Genomic DNA, 15551 nt, shown 5'->3' with positions numbered 1-15551 from the left:
CGGAGCAGAAGGGCAGGTTTGTTTGCTGCCCCAAATAATCTGTCTCCTCTGAGGCCAAGCTTGGCCAGGTTTGTGCAGATCCTGTTGTAGAAGATTGGGGTTTCCTATGCTCAGGGTTCTTTGTGTGCACAGCATCACATGCACCCAGGGGACTTCTGGGGGTAGAAGGCATGTAAATACGAAATATAAGCTCTTGTGATGCTGTGAGAAAAGTCCTTTGTCCCTGTGCCTGGCAGGCCTGACCCCATCCTCAGAAGGATCATAGGATATTAGGACATCTTGGCAAGGTTGGCCTTGGGTTGTTGGATAGGAACTTGGACCTGGGGAGGGTTTCCACCATCCCCAGGGTTGACAAGAATGGCCCAGTGTGTCGAAACTCATTGCACAAACAATGTGACTCGTGCTGAACACTTGCTTTCCTTCTGAGGGTTTGGAACTTTGGTACATGCCTCACAGAAGCTGCTGACATGATCAGGCCCAATACAAACCCTGGGTGCCGGTTTCTCATGAGCTTCCCGGCCGGTGGCACTTCACCTGTGTTGTCACAACTCGTTACCTGGGGAAAGAAAGGCTGTCCCCTGTGGCCACTGGGAGAGGACTCCTGGCAGCTTCAGCCTGGTTTCCTCTGCACTCACCCCCCGCCTTTTCCCTTCCCACATCTTTTCACTGTGATAGATCATAGCCAGGAGTCTGACTATACGCTGAGTCCTGCAAATCCTCCTCATGAATCTTTGAACCTGGGAGTGGTCTTGGGGACCCCCGACATAGTCTCTGACCCCAGAATCTCATGTCTTCTGTCTGCATCCATGACACTGGGGTGGGCTAATATTCATTTGAAGCGGGGGGCGGGGGCTAGAGGGAATCTCAGACATTTCACAGTTCTTGACAGAGACACCTCTTTGCCTTTCTGTCAGGACACGAGTGTGTGTGTGTGTGTGTGTGGGGGGGGTGCGTAGGGGAGAATTCCAGGTCTAGGACCACTTGGGCATTACATGCCACAAACCAAGAACATGGGCCACCACCTTGCAATCATGAGCGTTAACTCAGAGAAACCAGGACTAACAAAGTGGGCCTTGTAGATACTGTTCACCCAAAACAAGACGGTCTTGGTTTAAAAAAATATTTGTATTGATTTAAAAACATTTCATTGATTTTTTTTAGAGAAAAAGAAAGGGAGAGGGAGAGAGAAAGAGAAACATCTATGTGAGAGATAGGCTGCTTCCTGACGCACGCCAGGGGTCGAGCCTGCAACCCGGGCAAGTGCCCTGACCAGGAATCGAACCAGCAACATTTTGGTGCATAAGACGACCAACTGAGCCATACTGGCTAGGGCTAAAACCAGCCGGTCTTGAAGGCAGTCGGCACGTGGGTGATTTTAAGATACTTCAGTCAATAAATTTCCTTTACTGCTTAAGAGGGATTGAATATGGGTTTTGATCACTTGCAGCAGGAATCCTAACTGATACGGGTCACAGCTGCTCAGAGAAGGTGGATCTCCCCGTTCTTGTGTACCAAGCCTCGCCCAGTGGGCTCTTTCTTCAGGAACCCCGAGACTAAGAGCAAAAATAACCAGCTCCCCGCAGCCAACAATTTAAAAGCACCTACTGAACGCAGAGCAGCAGGCAGGAACTGAACCTGGTTCCACTTCAGGTGACTACCAGCCTGGAGATGCTGCTTTGTGGCTGAGATGCGTATAGAAACATGGACCTTCACTTAACGTGAAGTAGGGATGGTGTAACCATAGCAACATGAGCTAAAGACCCAGCTGCTAGGAGAAGAGGAGGTGGTTTGATGCAAGGGAGCTCCAAGCCACGTTCAGATCTGTGCCTGGAGATGGGTGTCCTGTCTGTCCCCACACACTTCCTGCCTGGACCACAACGAGGGACGGCTCTGCTTTTCCCGCGCTAGCCTTGTGCACCAGAACTTGGCCTCGACTCCATCCCTCTGCACACTCTAGGGAGATGCATTTGAATAACAAAAGCACTGGAGACTGCTTTGGTACCAGGATCCGAGTAACACGGATCAAAGACTTTTCCAAGGAAAGCCTTGGTGCAAAGGATGTTTCATGATTATATCTACATGATACTATAAATGGTAATGCTGTAAATGTTGAGGTACAAACCTTTGCTGATTGAGCATCCTGAATTTATCAACACAGACTCCACAGTGTACAAAATAAATTAACAGGGAACCCAACAGAACAGGCTATGTTGCAAGTATAATATGCATCTTTAACTCGGTGAAGACCAAATAGCAAATATAAATATATATTTGGTGTAAGACACAGATACATAATGTGTACCAATCTCACAGAATCAATTCCATCAAAAATGAAATACCAATGACCTTATCTAACGGATGCGACCGTTACTCATTTGGAAATAAGTCTCTCCTTGCCACCCTTTCTTTTCTCCCCAGCACCTGACATACAGGATATGTATTTCTCTGTCACTGTGTTCTCTGTCTCCCCTCTCTGTCTCCCCATAGACTGTAAGCTCCCTGAGGGCGAGGTTTCCGATGAATTTACTGCTACATGAGCAGCACCTGCAATTGCACATCTAGTAGGTGTCCAATAAATAAATACTGAATGAATTTAAAACAGGCACACATTTAACCAGTACAAAAATCAGTTTCTACAATGTCACTTCATACACCGACCTTACATCATGAACACTTAGCAAGGTCCTTACTCAACACCCGTCTCTCTCCCCTGACTGTGGGACAAGTCAATGTCCTGGGGTTGCCTAGGCTTCGGGCACGTGGCTCTTCTGCCCATTGGTGTACCCCTCCCCTCTCGGGCTGGCTTTCCCCTTAAGACAAGAGTCGCGCAGAAGGGAGGGAGGGAGGCTCAGTCCAACGACCCCCTGAATTGCCTCGCGTGTTGCTCCAGCTTGTCGGCCTCGGCCCGGAGGTGCGCCAGCGCGGCGGGGCTGGGGCACTGCAGCACGGCACGCTTGGTGGCCAGCGCCAGGTCCTTGAGCAGGCTGCACAGGTGGCTGCTGCCGTGGAGGATCTCGTTGCGCGCGTCCCTGTCCTGCGTCTCCCTGCACAGCGTGTCCACCAGCTTCTGCCCAATGGTGATGACCAGCTTGCTCTGCGTCACGAGAATCTCGGGGGGCTGGCTGTGGTGAAGGCTGCTGTGGAGGACGCCCATGGCCTTGAAGAGTGCCCCGAAATAGAGCCGGCAGTGTTCTGAGAGGTGGGCCTTCTTCCCTGGGTCCTGCTGCACAGGGGAGCTGAGGTCCTAGGGGAGGGAAGAGAGAGCAGCGGATAAGAGACGGATTCCGCCAACAGGCTGTGCTTGGCCCCTTGTCCAGCTTTTGCTTGGTTTGGTAGACTTTTGATAAGAAAAGGTCGTTTTGTCTGGGAAGCCCCATAGCGCAACATTTGCCTAACTAATTAATGTTTATGTTTTCAAAGCACTGTTATATAAAAATTATGATATATGCAATCTCATGAATTGCATTATATATAATCTCCCATATTTTATACAAATATATAAAATCTTACTCAATTCTATCAACAAACCCTTAGAAGAAACACATTGGTAATGACCAAATTTACAACTTTCAAAAAATGCAAGAAAACTTGATGGTGAGATTAAAATGTTTCCTCAAAGAACAGATTTTAAAGGATTTAAAAACTTTTCTAACTCCAGTATCAGAGGTAGGACCTGACCCTCAAAAATTTTCAGAAGAAATCTAAGTATGCTGACATGCCTGCCTTAACATGAAAATATTTCTCGTGTGCCCGCCTGGTGTGGCTCAGTGGTTGAGCAAAAGCTATGAACTAGGAGGTCACGGTTCAATTCCCAGTCAAAGCACATGCACAGATTGCAGGTTCGATCCGTGGTGTGGGGTGTGCAGGAGGCAGCCAATCAATGATTCTCTGTCATCACTGATGCTTCTCTCTCTCTCTCTCCCTCTCCTTTCCTCTCTGAAATCAATAAAAAATATATTAAAAAAAACATTTCTCTTGCTTGCTAATAAGGTTTTATCTATAGTTTCACTTCCATTCATTTTATTTTCTGGACTATGGAACCAGTGTCCCCCTAAAGTAGTGGTTCTCAAGCTTCTGGCCCTTTAAATACAGCTCCTCATGTTGTGACCTAACCATAAAATTATTTTCGTTGCTAGAGAAACCAAGATGGCGGCATAGGTAAACACCAGAAATTGCTGCCTCCCACAACAACTTCAAAAATACAGCTAAAAGACAAAACGGACATCATTCAGAACTACAGGAAGGCTGGCTGAGTGGAAATTCTACAACTAGAAGGAAAGAGAAAAGCACACTGAGACTCAGAGGAGGTGCAGAAGTAAAGTGCAGAGGTACGGAGGCGCACGTGGAGAGGGCTGGCAACTGAGGACGCAGCTGTCTTTTTGAATCGGGAGGGAGTCACAAGCCCCCGACTGCTCTGAACTCCAGTTCCGGGAAGTCTCTGGGAACCCAGACTCATACGGGGAGAAACTGGACTGTCTGGCAGCAGGCAGAACTCGGAACTCGAGGGCGGCTTTCTCTCAGAGCTGCTTGCAGCGATTACCGGGACACTGAGATGCGGGGCCCCTTAGGGCAGGGCTGAGGATCAGCCATAGCTCTTTGCTCTACCCTGTTGATTCCCTGAGACCTTGCCCCACCCAAGCTGTGCATAGGGGCTTTTGCATATGAAAGGCCTGGACCTTTGCAATATGAAAATTACCTAACAAACTGCAGCTGGGCTAGACAGACCCAGAACTTCCAAGAGAAGACCCAAGGATCTACAGCAGCTTGCATTGCTTCACAGCTGGGCCTCATCTGGGCACCTTCAACCCCAAACAAGAAGGGGAATCTGTAGAACTCTTCCTAGCTCCTGCTGGGTAGCCTCAGGCAGAGGCTAAATTAGTACCTCCTTAGAGATCCAAGAGCCAGTGTACCCAGTGGTCAGAGTGGGACCATCCAGATTACAACTCCTCATATCCATAAGGGACACACTCAGGGGGCAGACTCAGTGAGCACCAAAGCCCCACTGAAGCAAGTCTTGCCCCAGAAGGGTGTCTTCAGCACAGAAGTTCTCCCACTGTAGACACAGCTGATTCTCAAAGACAATTGGCCTGGAGGTCAATTCCTCCCAGTGATACCTACAACAATCAAGGCTTAACTACAACAAGACTGTGCACAAAGACCACAAAGGGGTGCACCAAGAATATCCACCTCAGGTAATTGGGGAGGCTGAGCCACTAGGCCCTACAGGACACCTAGCACACAAAGCCACTCTACCAACACAGGGAAGCATAAAAAATGTGGAGACAAAGAAACAGGTCACAAATGACAGAAATGGAGGAAAGCAGACTACTGAATATAGAGTTCAAAACCACACTTTTAAGGTTTTTCAAGAATTTTCTAGAAACTGCTGATAAATTTAGTGAGACCCTGGAGGCTATGAAAAAAGACCAACTAGAAATTAAGCATACACTGACTGAAATAAAGAATAATATACAGAGATCCAACAGCAGACTAGAGGATCGCAAGAATCAAGTCAAAGATTTGAAATACGAAGAAGCAAAAAACACCCAACCAGAAAAGCAAAAAGAAAAAAAGAATCCAAAAATATGAAGATAGTGTAAGGAGCCTCTGGGACAGCTTCAGGCATACCAACATCCGAATTATAGGGATGCCAGAAGAAGAGAGAGAGCAAGATATTGAAAACCTATTTGAAGAAATAATGACAGAAAACTTGCCCTACCTGGTGAAAGAAATAGACTTACAAGTCCAGGAAGCGCAGAGAACCCCAAACAAAAGGAATCCAAACAGGACCACACCAAGACACATCATAATTAAAATGCCAAGAGCAAAAGACAAAGAGAGAATCTTAAAAGCAGCAAGAGAAAGACAGTCAGTTACCTACAAGGGAGTACCCATACGACTGTCAGCTGATTTCTCAACAGAAACTTTGCAGGCCAGAAGGGAGTGGCAAGAAATATTCAAAGTGATGAATACCAAGAACCTACAACCAAGATTACTTTACCCAGCAAAGCTATCATGTAGAATTGAAGGTCAGATAAAGAGCTTCACAGATAAGAAAAAGCTAAAGGAGTTCATCACCACAAAACCAGTATTATATGAAATGCTGAAAGGTATTCTTTAAGAAGAGAAAGAAGAAGAAAAAGGTAAAGATAAAAATTATGAATAGCAAATACATATCTATCAACAAGTGAATCTAAAAATCAAGTGAATAAAAAATCTGATGATCAGAGTAAACTGGTGAATATAATCGAATCAGGGGCATAGAAAGGGAGTGGACTGACAATTCTTGGGGGGAAAGGGGTGTGGGGGGTAGGAAGAGACTGGACAAAAATCGTACACCTATGGATGAGGACAGTGGGAGGGGTAAGGGCAGAGGGTGGGGTGAGAACTGAGTGGAGGAGAGCTATGGGGGGAAAAAAGAGGACCAACTGTAATAATCTGAACAATAAAGATTTAATTATAAAAATAAACAAACAACAAAAAAATTATTTTCATTGCTACTTCATAACTGTAACGTTGCTACTGTTATGAATCGTAATGTAAATATCTGATATGCAGGATGGTCTTAGGCGACCCCTGTGAAAGGGTCGTTCGACCGCCAAAGGGGTCGCGACCCACAGGTTGAGAACCGCTGCCCTAAAGCCTACCCACTGTGGAACGATTTCAGCATCTAACTTAGTGGCGACCACTCAGGGGAACATTTGAAAGCCCCATTGCTAGGTAGTAAGTGAGGAGAGTGAGGCTCCCTGAAGAAAAAGGCTGCCTAGAGTCTTTCAATGAGAAAAATAAAGAGCTGGAGTCAGTGAAGTCTGAAACTCATTCTTCCTGTTAAACTGCATCCTGAAACTCTCCTCGACCTATGACCTCAAAATGCACAGTCCAGGAGCACTCACAGGGTGCGATGGTCTGACTGTGTCCTCCCCAAATTCATATGTTGAAACTCCCCTCTCCAATATGAAGGGACGAGGAGATCGTGCCTTTGGGATGTGACTAGGACTAGGTGAAGCCATGCAGTGGGGCCCCATGGGTGGGATCAGGGCCCTTGTAGGAATCCAGAGGGCACAGCGCAAAGGCAGGCTGCAGCCTGGCAGGGAGCTGTTCCAGAACCTGACCACGCTGGTGCCCTGATCTCAAACTCCTAGCTTCAGAATGGCGAGAAATACGTGTCTGTTGTTTATAAGCCACTCCATCGACAGGACTTTGTTACAGCAGCACACAGGGACTAAGATAGACAGGTAAAGGGACGGAAAGATCGGGGTGCTGGCTGAGGCAGATCTCTGGGGGCAGGGAGCACGAGGAGGATGCAGCAGAGGCTGGAATGAGGAGCAACAATCCACGCTGGAATGTCAGCATCTTCGCTTGAAAGTGTTAACTGTAGGTAAGTAAGAATGTGCCACGGTTCTCATCCTGGGGCGTTGGAACGGGGGATTTTCCTGATTATCTATCACACCGACCAGGGAGCTCTGCAGGCGGGCAGAGGCAGCGCTGGGGGTGCTGAGTGTCCACCCACACAACGGCCAGCGGTGCCCCCCACCCTGAGAGGCACTGTCCGTCTAAAGCAGTCGTTTCCCATGTCGCCCCTGGACCTGCTGCATCAGCTTCACCGGGAACTTGTTAGAAAAGAATTCTCGGTCCCACCCAGACCTCCTCTGTGTGTGTGTTGGGGGGTAGGGGGTGGAGGAGGGGAGGGGGGAGGAGCCTGTGATACACTCTCCAGTCTGAGAGGCCTGGTCTAAGGCTTACTTCATGCTGAAGAAAAGAGCAAGGATTTCAGGCCCAAAGAGAGGTGTTGGAGGCTCCGGGAACGTGGATCAGGAGGCTGGGGTCTGGTCCTTGTTTACCTCTGAGCAGTGTCCACATGGCTGGACACCAATGCCCTCCTCCTCCCGCCCCGCCCCAGCCAGCGAGGTCGGGCTGGCTCACTGCGTCCCAGGCTTCAGCGATTCAAAGAAAACCTTCACCAGTTAAGCTCTTCCTGGCTTCCTCTTAACACCAATTTGCTTAATCTTTGTCTTTAAATGGATCCACTTATATTAATTTAAAGGGAACTTTTTAAACTGTTAAAAGGAAAACTGCTGTCATTTGCCACCAAGAAAAGGTCATCAATAAAAATAAGCACAATGGGCCCTGACCGGTTTGGCTCAGTGGATAGTGCGTTGGTCTGTGGACTGAAGAGTCCCAGGTTCGATTCTGGTCAAGGGCATGTGCCTTGGTTGCGGGCACATCCCCAGTAGGAGGTGTGCAGGAGGCAGCTGATGGATGTTTCTCTCTCATCCATGTTTCTAATTCTCTATCCCTCTCCCTTCCTCTCTGTAAAAAAATCAATAAAAAATATTTTTAAAAAAGCACAATGAGCCTTGGCTGGTGTTGCCCACTGGTTAGAGCATTGGCCTGTGCACTGAAGGACCACAGATTCGATTCCCAGTCAAGGGCACCTGCCTGGGTTGCAGGTTTGATCCCTGGCCCAGGTCGGGGTGGGTACAGGAGGCAAGCAATCAATGTGTCTCTCACATCAATGTCTCTCTTTTTCTCTCTCCCCCTCCCTCCTACCCTTCCACTCTCTCTAAAAATCAATGGAAAAAAATATCCTCAGGTGATTTTTTATTTTGTTATTAACAAAACAAAATAGTGGGAGGAAGAAAGGGAAACATATGTAATACTCTTTGTAATACTTTAAGCAATAAAAAATAAATAAAAACAAACAAAATAAAACAAAACAAAAAGCACAATGATAACACCTTTGATTAAAAAAAAAGAAAGAACATCAAATGTCAAAAAGTGTTGAAGAAAAATAAATAAAAGCCAATCTAGAAAGAACCAAAACGGCTTTTCAGCTGTAACCAGAAGCCGAAAAAGAGAATGTCAAAGGGAGCATGCGCCCTGGACTCTGCCCTGCGGTGCCGCCCATGACGAGGGGCAGAGCCCTGCGCCCTCTCAGGAGTGGCTGAAGATCCCGGTCCCCACCCTGCGCTCCACCGGTCCACCTCCAGGGGCCCTTCCACCGTAACAAGGAAAAACCATCACAAAACCCAAGTCTCCTGCCAGTGTCATGGCTACAATGTTGAATGATTCACAGCAGGAAACGGAAACGTCTCCCAGAGAAAGCAGCTGATGGGAAGTGTGGGAGGGTGGTCATTCTCGCTTACCTGTGTTTCTAAGTCTTTGTTTTCATCCAATCTTTGTTCCAGGATGGGTTTTGCTTTCTCTTCCCGGTTAGGCAACTTCTGAAAAAGACAATCCCTCTGAATCACCCCCTGGAATGGGTGTTATAAGGCTGGCCAGCTCTTTCAGCCCACTTTGAAATCGAGCACTCCGCTTCATGCTTTTGTTCTGTGAACTGAAGCCTTTTGCAACAAGGACACTCTGGCCACCCAAGGGCTGAATTGTGTCTACGATATGGCCTAGCATAATGACACACAGGCCCTTTTAAAAAATATTTATTTATTTGGGAAATGCAAAATACCCAAATTTCTAGCTTGTCTAGAATGTGTTGCGGCTCTTACACCACAAGGCATTTTAGCAGAAAACCAAGGTACCAAGACTGAGCCCCAAAGCGCCAAGTTACCTGGGCCACACGGCCGCAGGGACCTGCAGTTCCTGAACCAGACACTCTTTCCATAGCATCTGAGCTCAGGCAGCAGAGTTTTCTAAGAGCAACTGGAGTCTGGAGGCTGCTGAGACCACACACGATTTGGAAGAGTGTTTACACTCCCTTTTTCCATTCATAAGAAACACACTGACCATGACTAAATTCATAACTTTCAAAAAAAATGCAAAAAAACCTTGATGGTGAAATTAAGAAATTTACTCATAGAATGGACTTCAAAAGGCTTTTAAAGTCCTTTCTCATCTTAGTGTCAGAGGTAAAACCCAAATCCCCAAATTTCCAGAAGACATCCTATCTGCCTTAACATTAAAATGTTTAACTGACTTCTTTCTAAGGTTTCATCTAGAATTTTACTTGCAGGAATTTGTCTCCCAAAGCCTATCCAGTCCCTGGAAGACGCTCAGCACCTGACTTTCCGGCGACCACGCCAGGTCCACGTGGAGAGCCCTTCAGGCTGCACCGCTCAGAACCCGGACTCACCTTCTCACAGGCACCGGCCCAGCTTTTCCCGAGCAGCTCGGGGCAGGGCCCGCTCTCCCGATGCTGAGGACGAGGCGCGCTCCGCTGGTAGGACTCCGTTTCCCTCCGGGGAAGCTGGATGCCTTTCGCCAGCTTGAATTCCGTCTTGGGGGCCCACGGTGGGGTCTCTTCCTTCTCACCATTCTGCTTGAAGAGGAGCCTCCCGTTGGCAATGACGATGGAGGTGAACCTCTTGATGTCTTCCGGAACCATCCTTGCCACCATGACAAACCTCTCCAGGTCATCCAGGCTGCTCTGGGCTTTGTCTGTCACAAGGACGTCCAGGGACCAGTGGCAGCCCTCCAGGCTCTCCTTGGTTTCCAGCAGGATGTGGTAGGAGTTGGAGATCGTCTGCAGCTGGTCCCTAATTCTGGCCTGAAGGCTACTGCTGGGGAGGTTCCCGGCGGCCCCGCAGACTCCGCGGGCGAAATCCAGAAATTCTCTCAGGGACTCTTCGATGAGGTCGGCGGCCCTGCGGATGGCGTCGATGTTGGCCTCCAGAGAGTCTCTGAGCCTCCAGTTCCTGCTGACGAAGAGCATCAGGCCGGCCACCGAGCTGGCCACCTTCTGCTGGAGAGCCGTCGCCGTGCCCTTGGCCAAGGCATGGTCCAAGGAGAGCTCCTTTGCCGACTCCTCCGAGGAGGAGCTGCACGAGGAGTCGGTGGACATGGAGGAGCAGGAAGACGTGATGCTGGCCCTGCTGTCAGAGCTGTTCACGGACAGTCTGTCCGGCTCAGGGGAGGGCCAGGTGGCCTGTCTGGAGAGGCATGCGCAGTGAGGGTCCGAGGTCTCCCCTGAAGCCCCGTTGGCGTCCCCCGGCTCTTTCCCAGCCCGAGGGGCGCTGGGCACAGGGATAGGGATGTCATAGATGTTGGGCTTGGTGTTCTGCTGCTCCACTCGGGGAATCAGAAAGTTCAAGGGGACCTTGTAGCTGACACCCCCATCGGAAGGGCGGGCGTCCCCGGGGCAGGCGGGGACTTCTGGAAGGCTGGGGTTCTGCACGGGCACATTTCCACGCAGGTGTGGGGCGAGGGACCGCGCTCTGCTGTTCGGAGGACTGTGGAAACTGGACATGGACCTGGAGAGGGAGTGGGACCCCGGTTCTTCCACAAAGCCGGTAACACAGACATTTCTCACATCCGCTTTTGCTGGAGACACTGGAGTGTCATAAATCCACTCTGATTTCTGGGGGTTTGGCAATGTTTTGTAGCAGGCTCTGCCCAGGGCAACTGTTGCTGTCACGGGAGCACTCTGTCGCTGTGGAGAACCGCGAAGTCACCCAGGTTAGTAGCAACGAAAAGAGGTGGGGCACCTCATTCGATACATGTGCGATGTTTACCACCCCTCCCCCTGCCATTGTCTCTCCAGGCCCTTCACAGCCTGGCTCCACTCTCCTGAGAGCCTCTCTTCCTGCTGCCATCACGCTCCCCTCACCTGCCCCACCTCCCTGTAGGCCCAGCTGCCAGGCTGCTTACCTTTCCCCGGACCCAGAATGGCCACTTTATACCGAGATATTTACTTTTGCCCAAACTGTCCCCCTGCTCTAAACGCCTCCCAACCCTTCCTTTTCCATCTAACAAACTCCTATGCATCCTGCACGACACTGCTGAGATGCCAGCCCTCCTGTACGGCCTTCCCTGGTCACCTTGGGCGTCTGAGTATCGACTGCAGACATGTGACAGGATCCAGGACCCACGGGGATGACACAGATCTCAGGTTAAGGTGTTTCCCCGACATACAAATCAAAACCCACTTAAACACAGCACAGCTCTGAGGCCTAAGATAATCCGAAGCATTTCTCTAAGGCAGGCTGAGCTCCTACTCTGCCCAGCACCGTCCTGGGTGCCTCCCAGGGGTCTCCATGCTCACCAGGAGTCTGCAATGGACACGGAGGTTGCAGAGGTGAGAGACTTATCCCCCCCACACGGACGCCCTGCTTCCGAACCACGGCAGCGAGGGGCTCCGAGACATGAGGTCTGCCCCGAGGAGCTGGCATGGCACGCCATGGCCGAGCTAACACATGGCCTGGAGGCCTGCAGCTCTGCTGCACTGGATCTCAGCACCAGTCATACTTACGCTGGGTTGGCCGGCCGGGGCACCGAGTTCTGCCTTTCGGGGGCTGGCGGGGATGTCATATAACTGCTGCGTCCCCGGCTTCTGGGAAAGACCACAAAGCAGGACCACGTGGGTTTTTCCTTCCTGAAGCCTGAGCCATCGCAGCTCTCCCATGCCCGTGCTTATTCCAAACGCAAACACAAACCGCTGAGGATGTGGGGCCTGGGCCATGGAGCTCTGTGGTGGGTTTACATGCTGCAGTGGGCTACATGCTGCAGCCCCAGGAGCTCGGATGGGCTGACACGTGAGGGGACTTGTCCTCTGATTACAGGAGGCATGCCTTACAAATTTGACGTACCAGTTACAAACAATTAAGTTTTTAAAAAAATCTAAAATTTTATCCCCCAGAAGTAATCAATGCTAATATAACCAATGATGATGTTAATACTCTGATGTACAGAGTGGGGCAAAAGTAGGCTTTCAGCCCTGACTGGTTTGCCTCAGTGAATAGAATGTTGGCCTGCGGACTGAAAGGTCCCAGGTTCGATTCCAGTCAAGGGCATGTACCTTAGTTGCGGGCACATCCCCAGTAGGAGGTGTGCAGGAGGCAGCTGATCGATGTTTCTAACTCTCTATCCCTCTCCCTTCCTCTCTGTAAAAAGTCAATAAAATATATTTTTTTAAAAAGTAGGCTTACAACCCAGCCAGTATAGCTCAGTGGTTGAGCATCGACCTATGAACCAGGAGGTCACAGTTCGATTCCTGGTCAGGGCACACGCCCGGGTTGTGGGCTCAATCCCCGGTGTGGGGTGTGCAGGAGGCAGCCAGTGGATGCTTTTTTCTCATCATTCATGTTTCTATCTCTCCTTCTCTCTTCCTCTCTCAGAAATCAATAAAAACATATTTTTTAAATAAAGTTGGCAGACAGTTGTTCATATGGAAAACAATAAAATAATTAATACATAATAATACAAGGACAAACTCTTTCGTGTATTCACAACTGTAAACCCTGTGTACCTTTCAAAATATTATCCCTAAAATGCGTCTCTGTCTCTGCACATGTAAGCGTGTGTGCATAGACATAAGTGTCTGTTACAAATGAGAAGCAGAAGTTTCAGAGATGCTCAGCTCTCCGTCATAACATTCTGAGCGGGTCTGGCTCCCTGGCGGAAGCTGGATTCTGAGCGGGGCCAGGAACAGGCAGACACTCCGGAGGTCGTCCCTGTGACCCCGAGAGGCCCCCGGGGGAGCAGGGCCAGGGTCAAGGCTCACCTTCAAGGCAGAGGGGCCGCGGCTCTGGGCGGGCACATCGTATAGAGCGAGCAACGAGGCCTGGGCCGGTCTGGGAATCGGGACGATGGCCTTGGGGAGAAAAAGAGCCGAGGGAAAGGCAAGGTCACCCCGAGGACTCCAACACACCACGCCCCACCCCCCGCCCCCAGCTGTCCAGGGCGGTTCTGACTGCTGCTCCCCGTGACCCCAGTGGCAGTCGTTAAGGAGCATATCTGAGAAGCATGGTCTCGAAAGGCTTAGGAGGGAGCTCCAGGAACTAGTGGGTCGGAGAGCGATTTCATCAGGAGATCTCACCCTTCTCACTTGAAACACGAGATTGCCTTCTCTGAACTTAAACCAAAATCAGATACGTTCTTCATTTGGTGACTCTAACAAGTCAGGCCAGTGCACGGTATTAAGGAAGTTGGAATAAAAAGTAAAACACAGCTCAAGGCAGTGGTTTCCCAGGGGGAAGTGGCCAGGAGAAGGCGTGAGGGGCTTTGTTCTCTTACTTTTTTGTTTTGCTTTTAGTTTTGTTCTGTTTCTTGATCTGAATCCTGGTAACTGAGCTGTACCTTTAGGATTTGTAGGTTAAACTTCAATTTTAAAAAATGAATGCAAAGAGGAGATAGTGTTGCCGCAGAGTCAGGTAAATGCAGGTGGAGGGTGTGCGGGGGTTGCGCCCTGGGTGTTGGCAGCAGGGACGCAGACAGACATGCAGACCAACAAGGACACTTTAATCTCAGTGTCCACCGGCCGTGTGGCCCTGGATGGCCCTCTTCCCTCTCTAGGAATCAGTTTCCTCATTTGTAAAACGAAGGGCAGTTCTACCCTAAGGGTCCACAGAGGCGCCTTCCAGCCATCGAGACTCTTGATGCTGACACACAGTTCCTCTGCTGGGCCGACGTGCGAAAAGTGGCGTCTCCACCATCTGGCTCATTGTTGGCCAGCCTGAACCTGGAGATCGCTGACCAGATGTAGGGGAGTCTGTGAGATGGGTCCCCTGGCCTTGTTCTAGCAATGACCGCTTCTGCTCAGGGCGTGTTCCTGGGCAGCCTCCGATGCAGGGCTAACCACCGGATTACACAAGTGGGAGATGTCGGCTGCTCTGTGGGTGGGGGGGACTCCTAACTGGTTATCTGTCCCTGGCTTCTGTTCCTTCCTTCTTGTGTAGAAGCAGCAGCAAAATTACTTAGAATCACCTAACAGTGCAACTGGAGGTGATCCTAGAAATGATCGGTCTGCAGCTCCCGTGACACAGAGGGAGAGAGAGAAGCGGGGAGGGGCGTTGTGACGTCTGTGATGGCCCAGGTGGGCAGGTCAACCAGGACTCCTGATCCCGAGCCCCACACGGGCTCTCCAAGACCCCCCAGCACAGAGGCAATAACAAGAGGGCGGTGGTGGTGGACAGGCAGCCGCGGAGGGAACCTCAGCGGGAATGAAAGGAAGAAAAGTTCCCCGGGGGTTTACGGGGTCCACCTCAAGAGGCCTGGCGAGGAGCCCCTGGTTTCTGAATTCCCCGTTGGCAGCTGTGGTTTCTGTCTGATTCCGCAGCCCACACGGGCCGGGGCTCTCACCGCGGACACTCTGCACTCAAGGACAAAGCTCAGAGCGCGTGCCCTGGCCCTTTCCTGTTGAGACAGCACACCCACCCTCCCTGTTCCACCAGGTGTCAGGCTAGAAGTGCAAGTCCACGGTTAGAAAGCCTTGTGTTGTGTCTGGTCGCTCCAACCATTCAACAACATTCACGGGGCAGCATGTTGGGTGTTAGGGACACCTGGTGACCTGTGGGCATCCCTGCTGCTTTCCTTTTGGGAAGGGGAAATGGCTTTCGTTTTTTTCCCTTTCTTTTGTCTCTTTGAAAAGAAAAATTAACTTCAGCACAGGCCCCGTGCTTTTCCTGAGGCAGGTGGGTGTGCCAGGCCCCGTCCAGGCCATTTCCCAGCTGTTCCAGAGGAGGACCTGGGTCCACCCCAGAGGCTGCTGCAGGGCCCAGCCAGCTTCCTGGGGGTTTGCAGCCGGTGCCCAGGGGCAGCTGTTCTGTGGGACAGCTGTCTGCTTCTCTGCCTGGCAGCTCAGGGAGTCAGAAAGTCTGAAG

General features: G+C 50.3%; 1 protein-coding gene across 2 annotated transcripts in view; it reads right to left on the bottom strand.

Annotated features, from left to right (window-relative positions):
- Positions 1–1138: 1138 nt before the first annotated feature.
- The window catches only part of CASS4 (Cas scaffold protein family member 4), a 36539-nt gene continuing 22126 nt past the window's right edge, over positions 1139–15551 (bottom strand). Inside the window, exons 3-7 of one of the 2 annotated variants that reach the window (XM_036323382.1) lie at positions 13454–13543; positions 12203–12283; positions 10088–11383; positions 9147–9224; positions 1139–3244 (exon numbers count right to left, since the gene is read on the bottom strand). In XM_036323382.1, coding sequence (XP_036179275.1) covers positions 2849–3244; positions 9147–9224; positions 10088–11383; positions 12203–12283; positions 13454–13543 — 1941 coding nt within the window. In that variant the 3' untranslated portion in view covers positions 1139–2848. The remainder of the gene's footprint in view (positions 3245–9146; positions 9225–10087; positions 11384–12202; positions 12284–13453; positions 13544–15551) is intronic. The other variant, XM_036323383.1, reaches the window with a different exon arrangement.

This window comes from Myotis myotis, unplaced genomic scaffold, assembly GCF_014108235.1.
Source record: "Myotis myotis isolate mMyoMyo1 unplaced genomic scaffold, mMyoMyo1.p scaffold_m19_p_9, whole genome shotgun sequence".
NCBI lineage: Eukaryota > Metazoa > Chordata > Mammalia > Chiroptera > Vespertilionidae > Myotis > Myotis myotis.
This window is presented reverse-complemented; position numbering and strand designations above follow the sequence as displayed.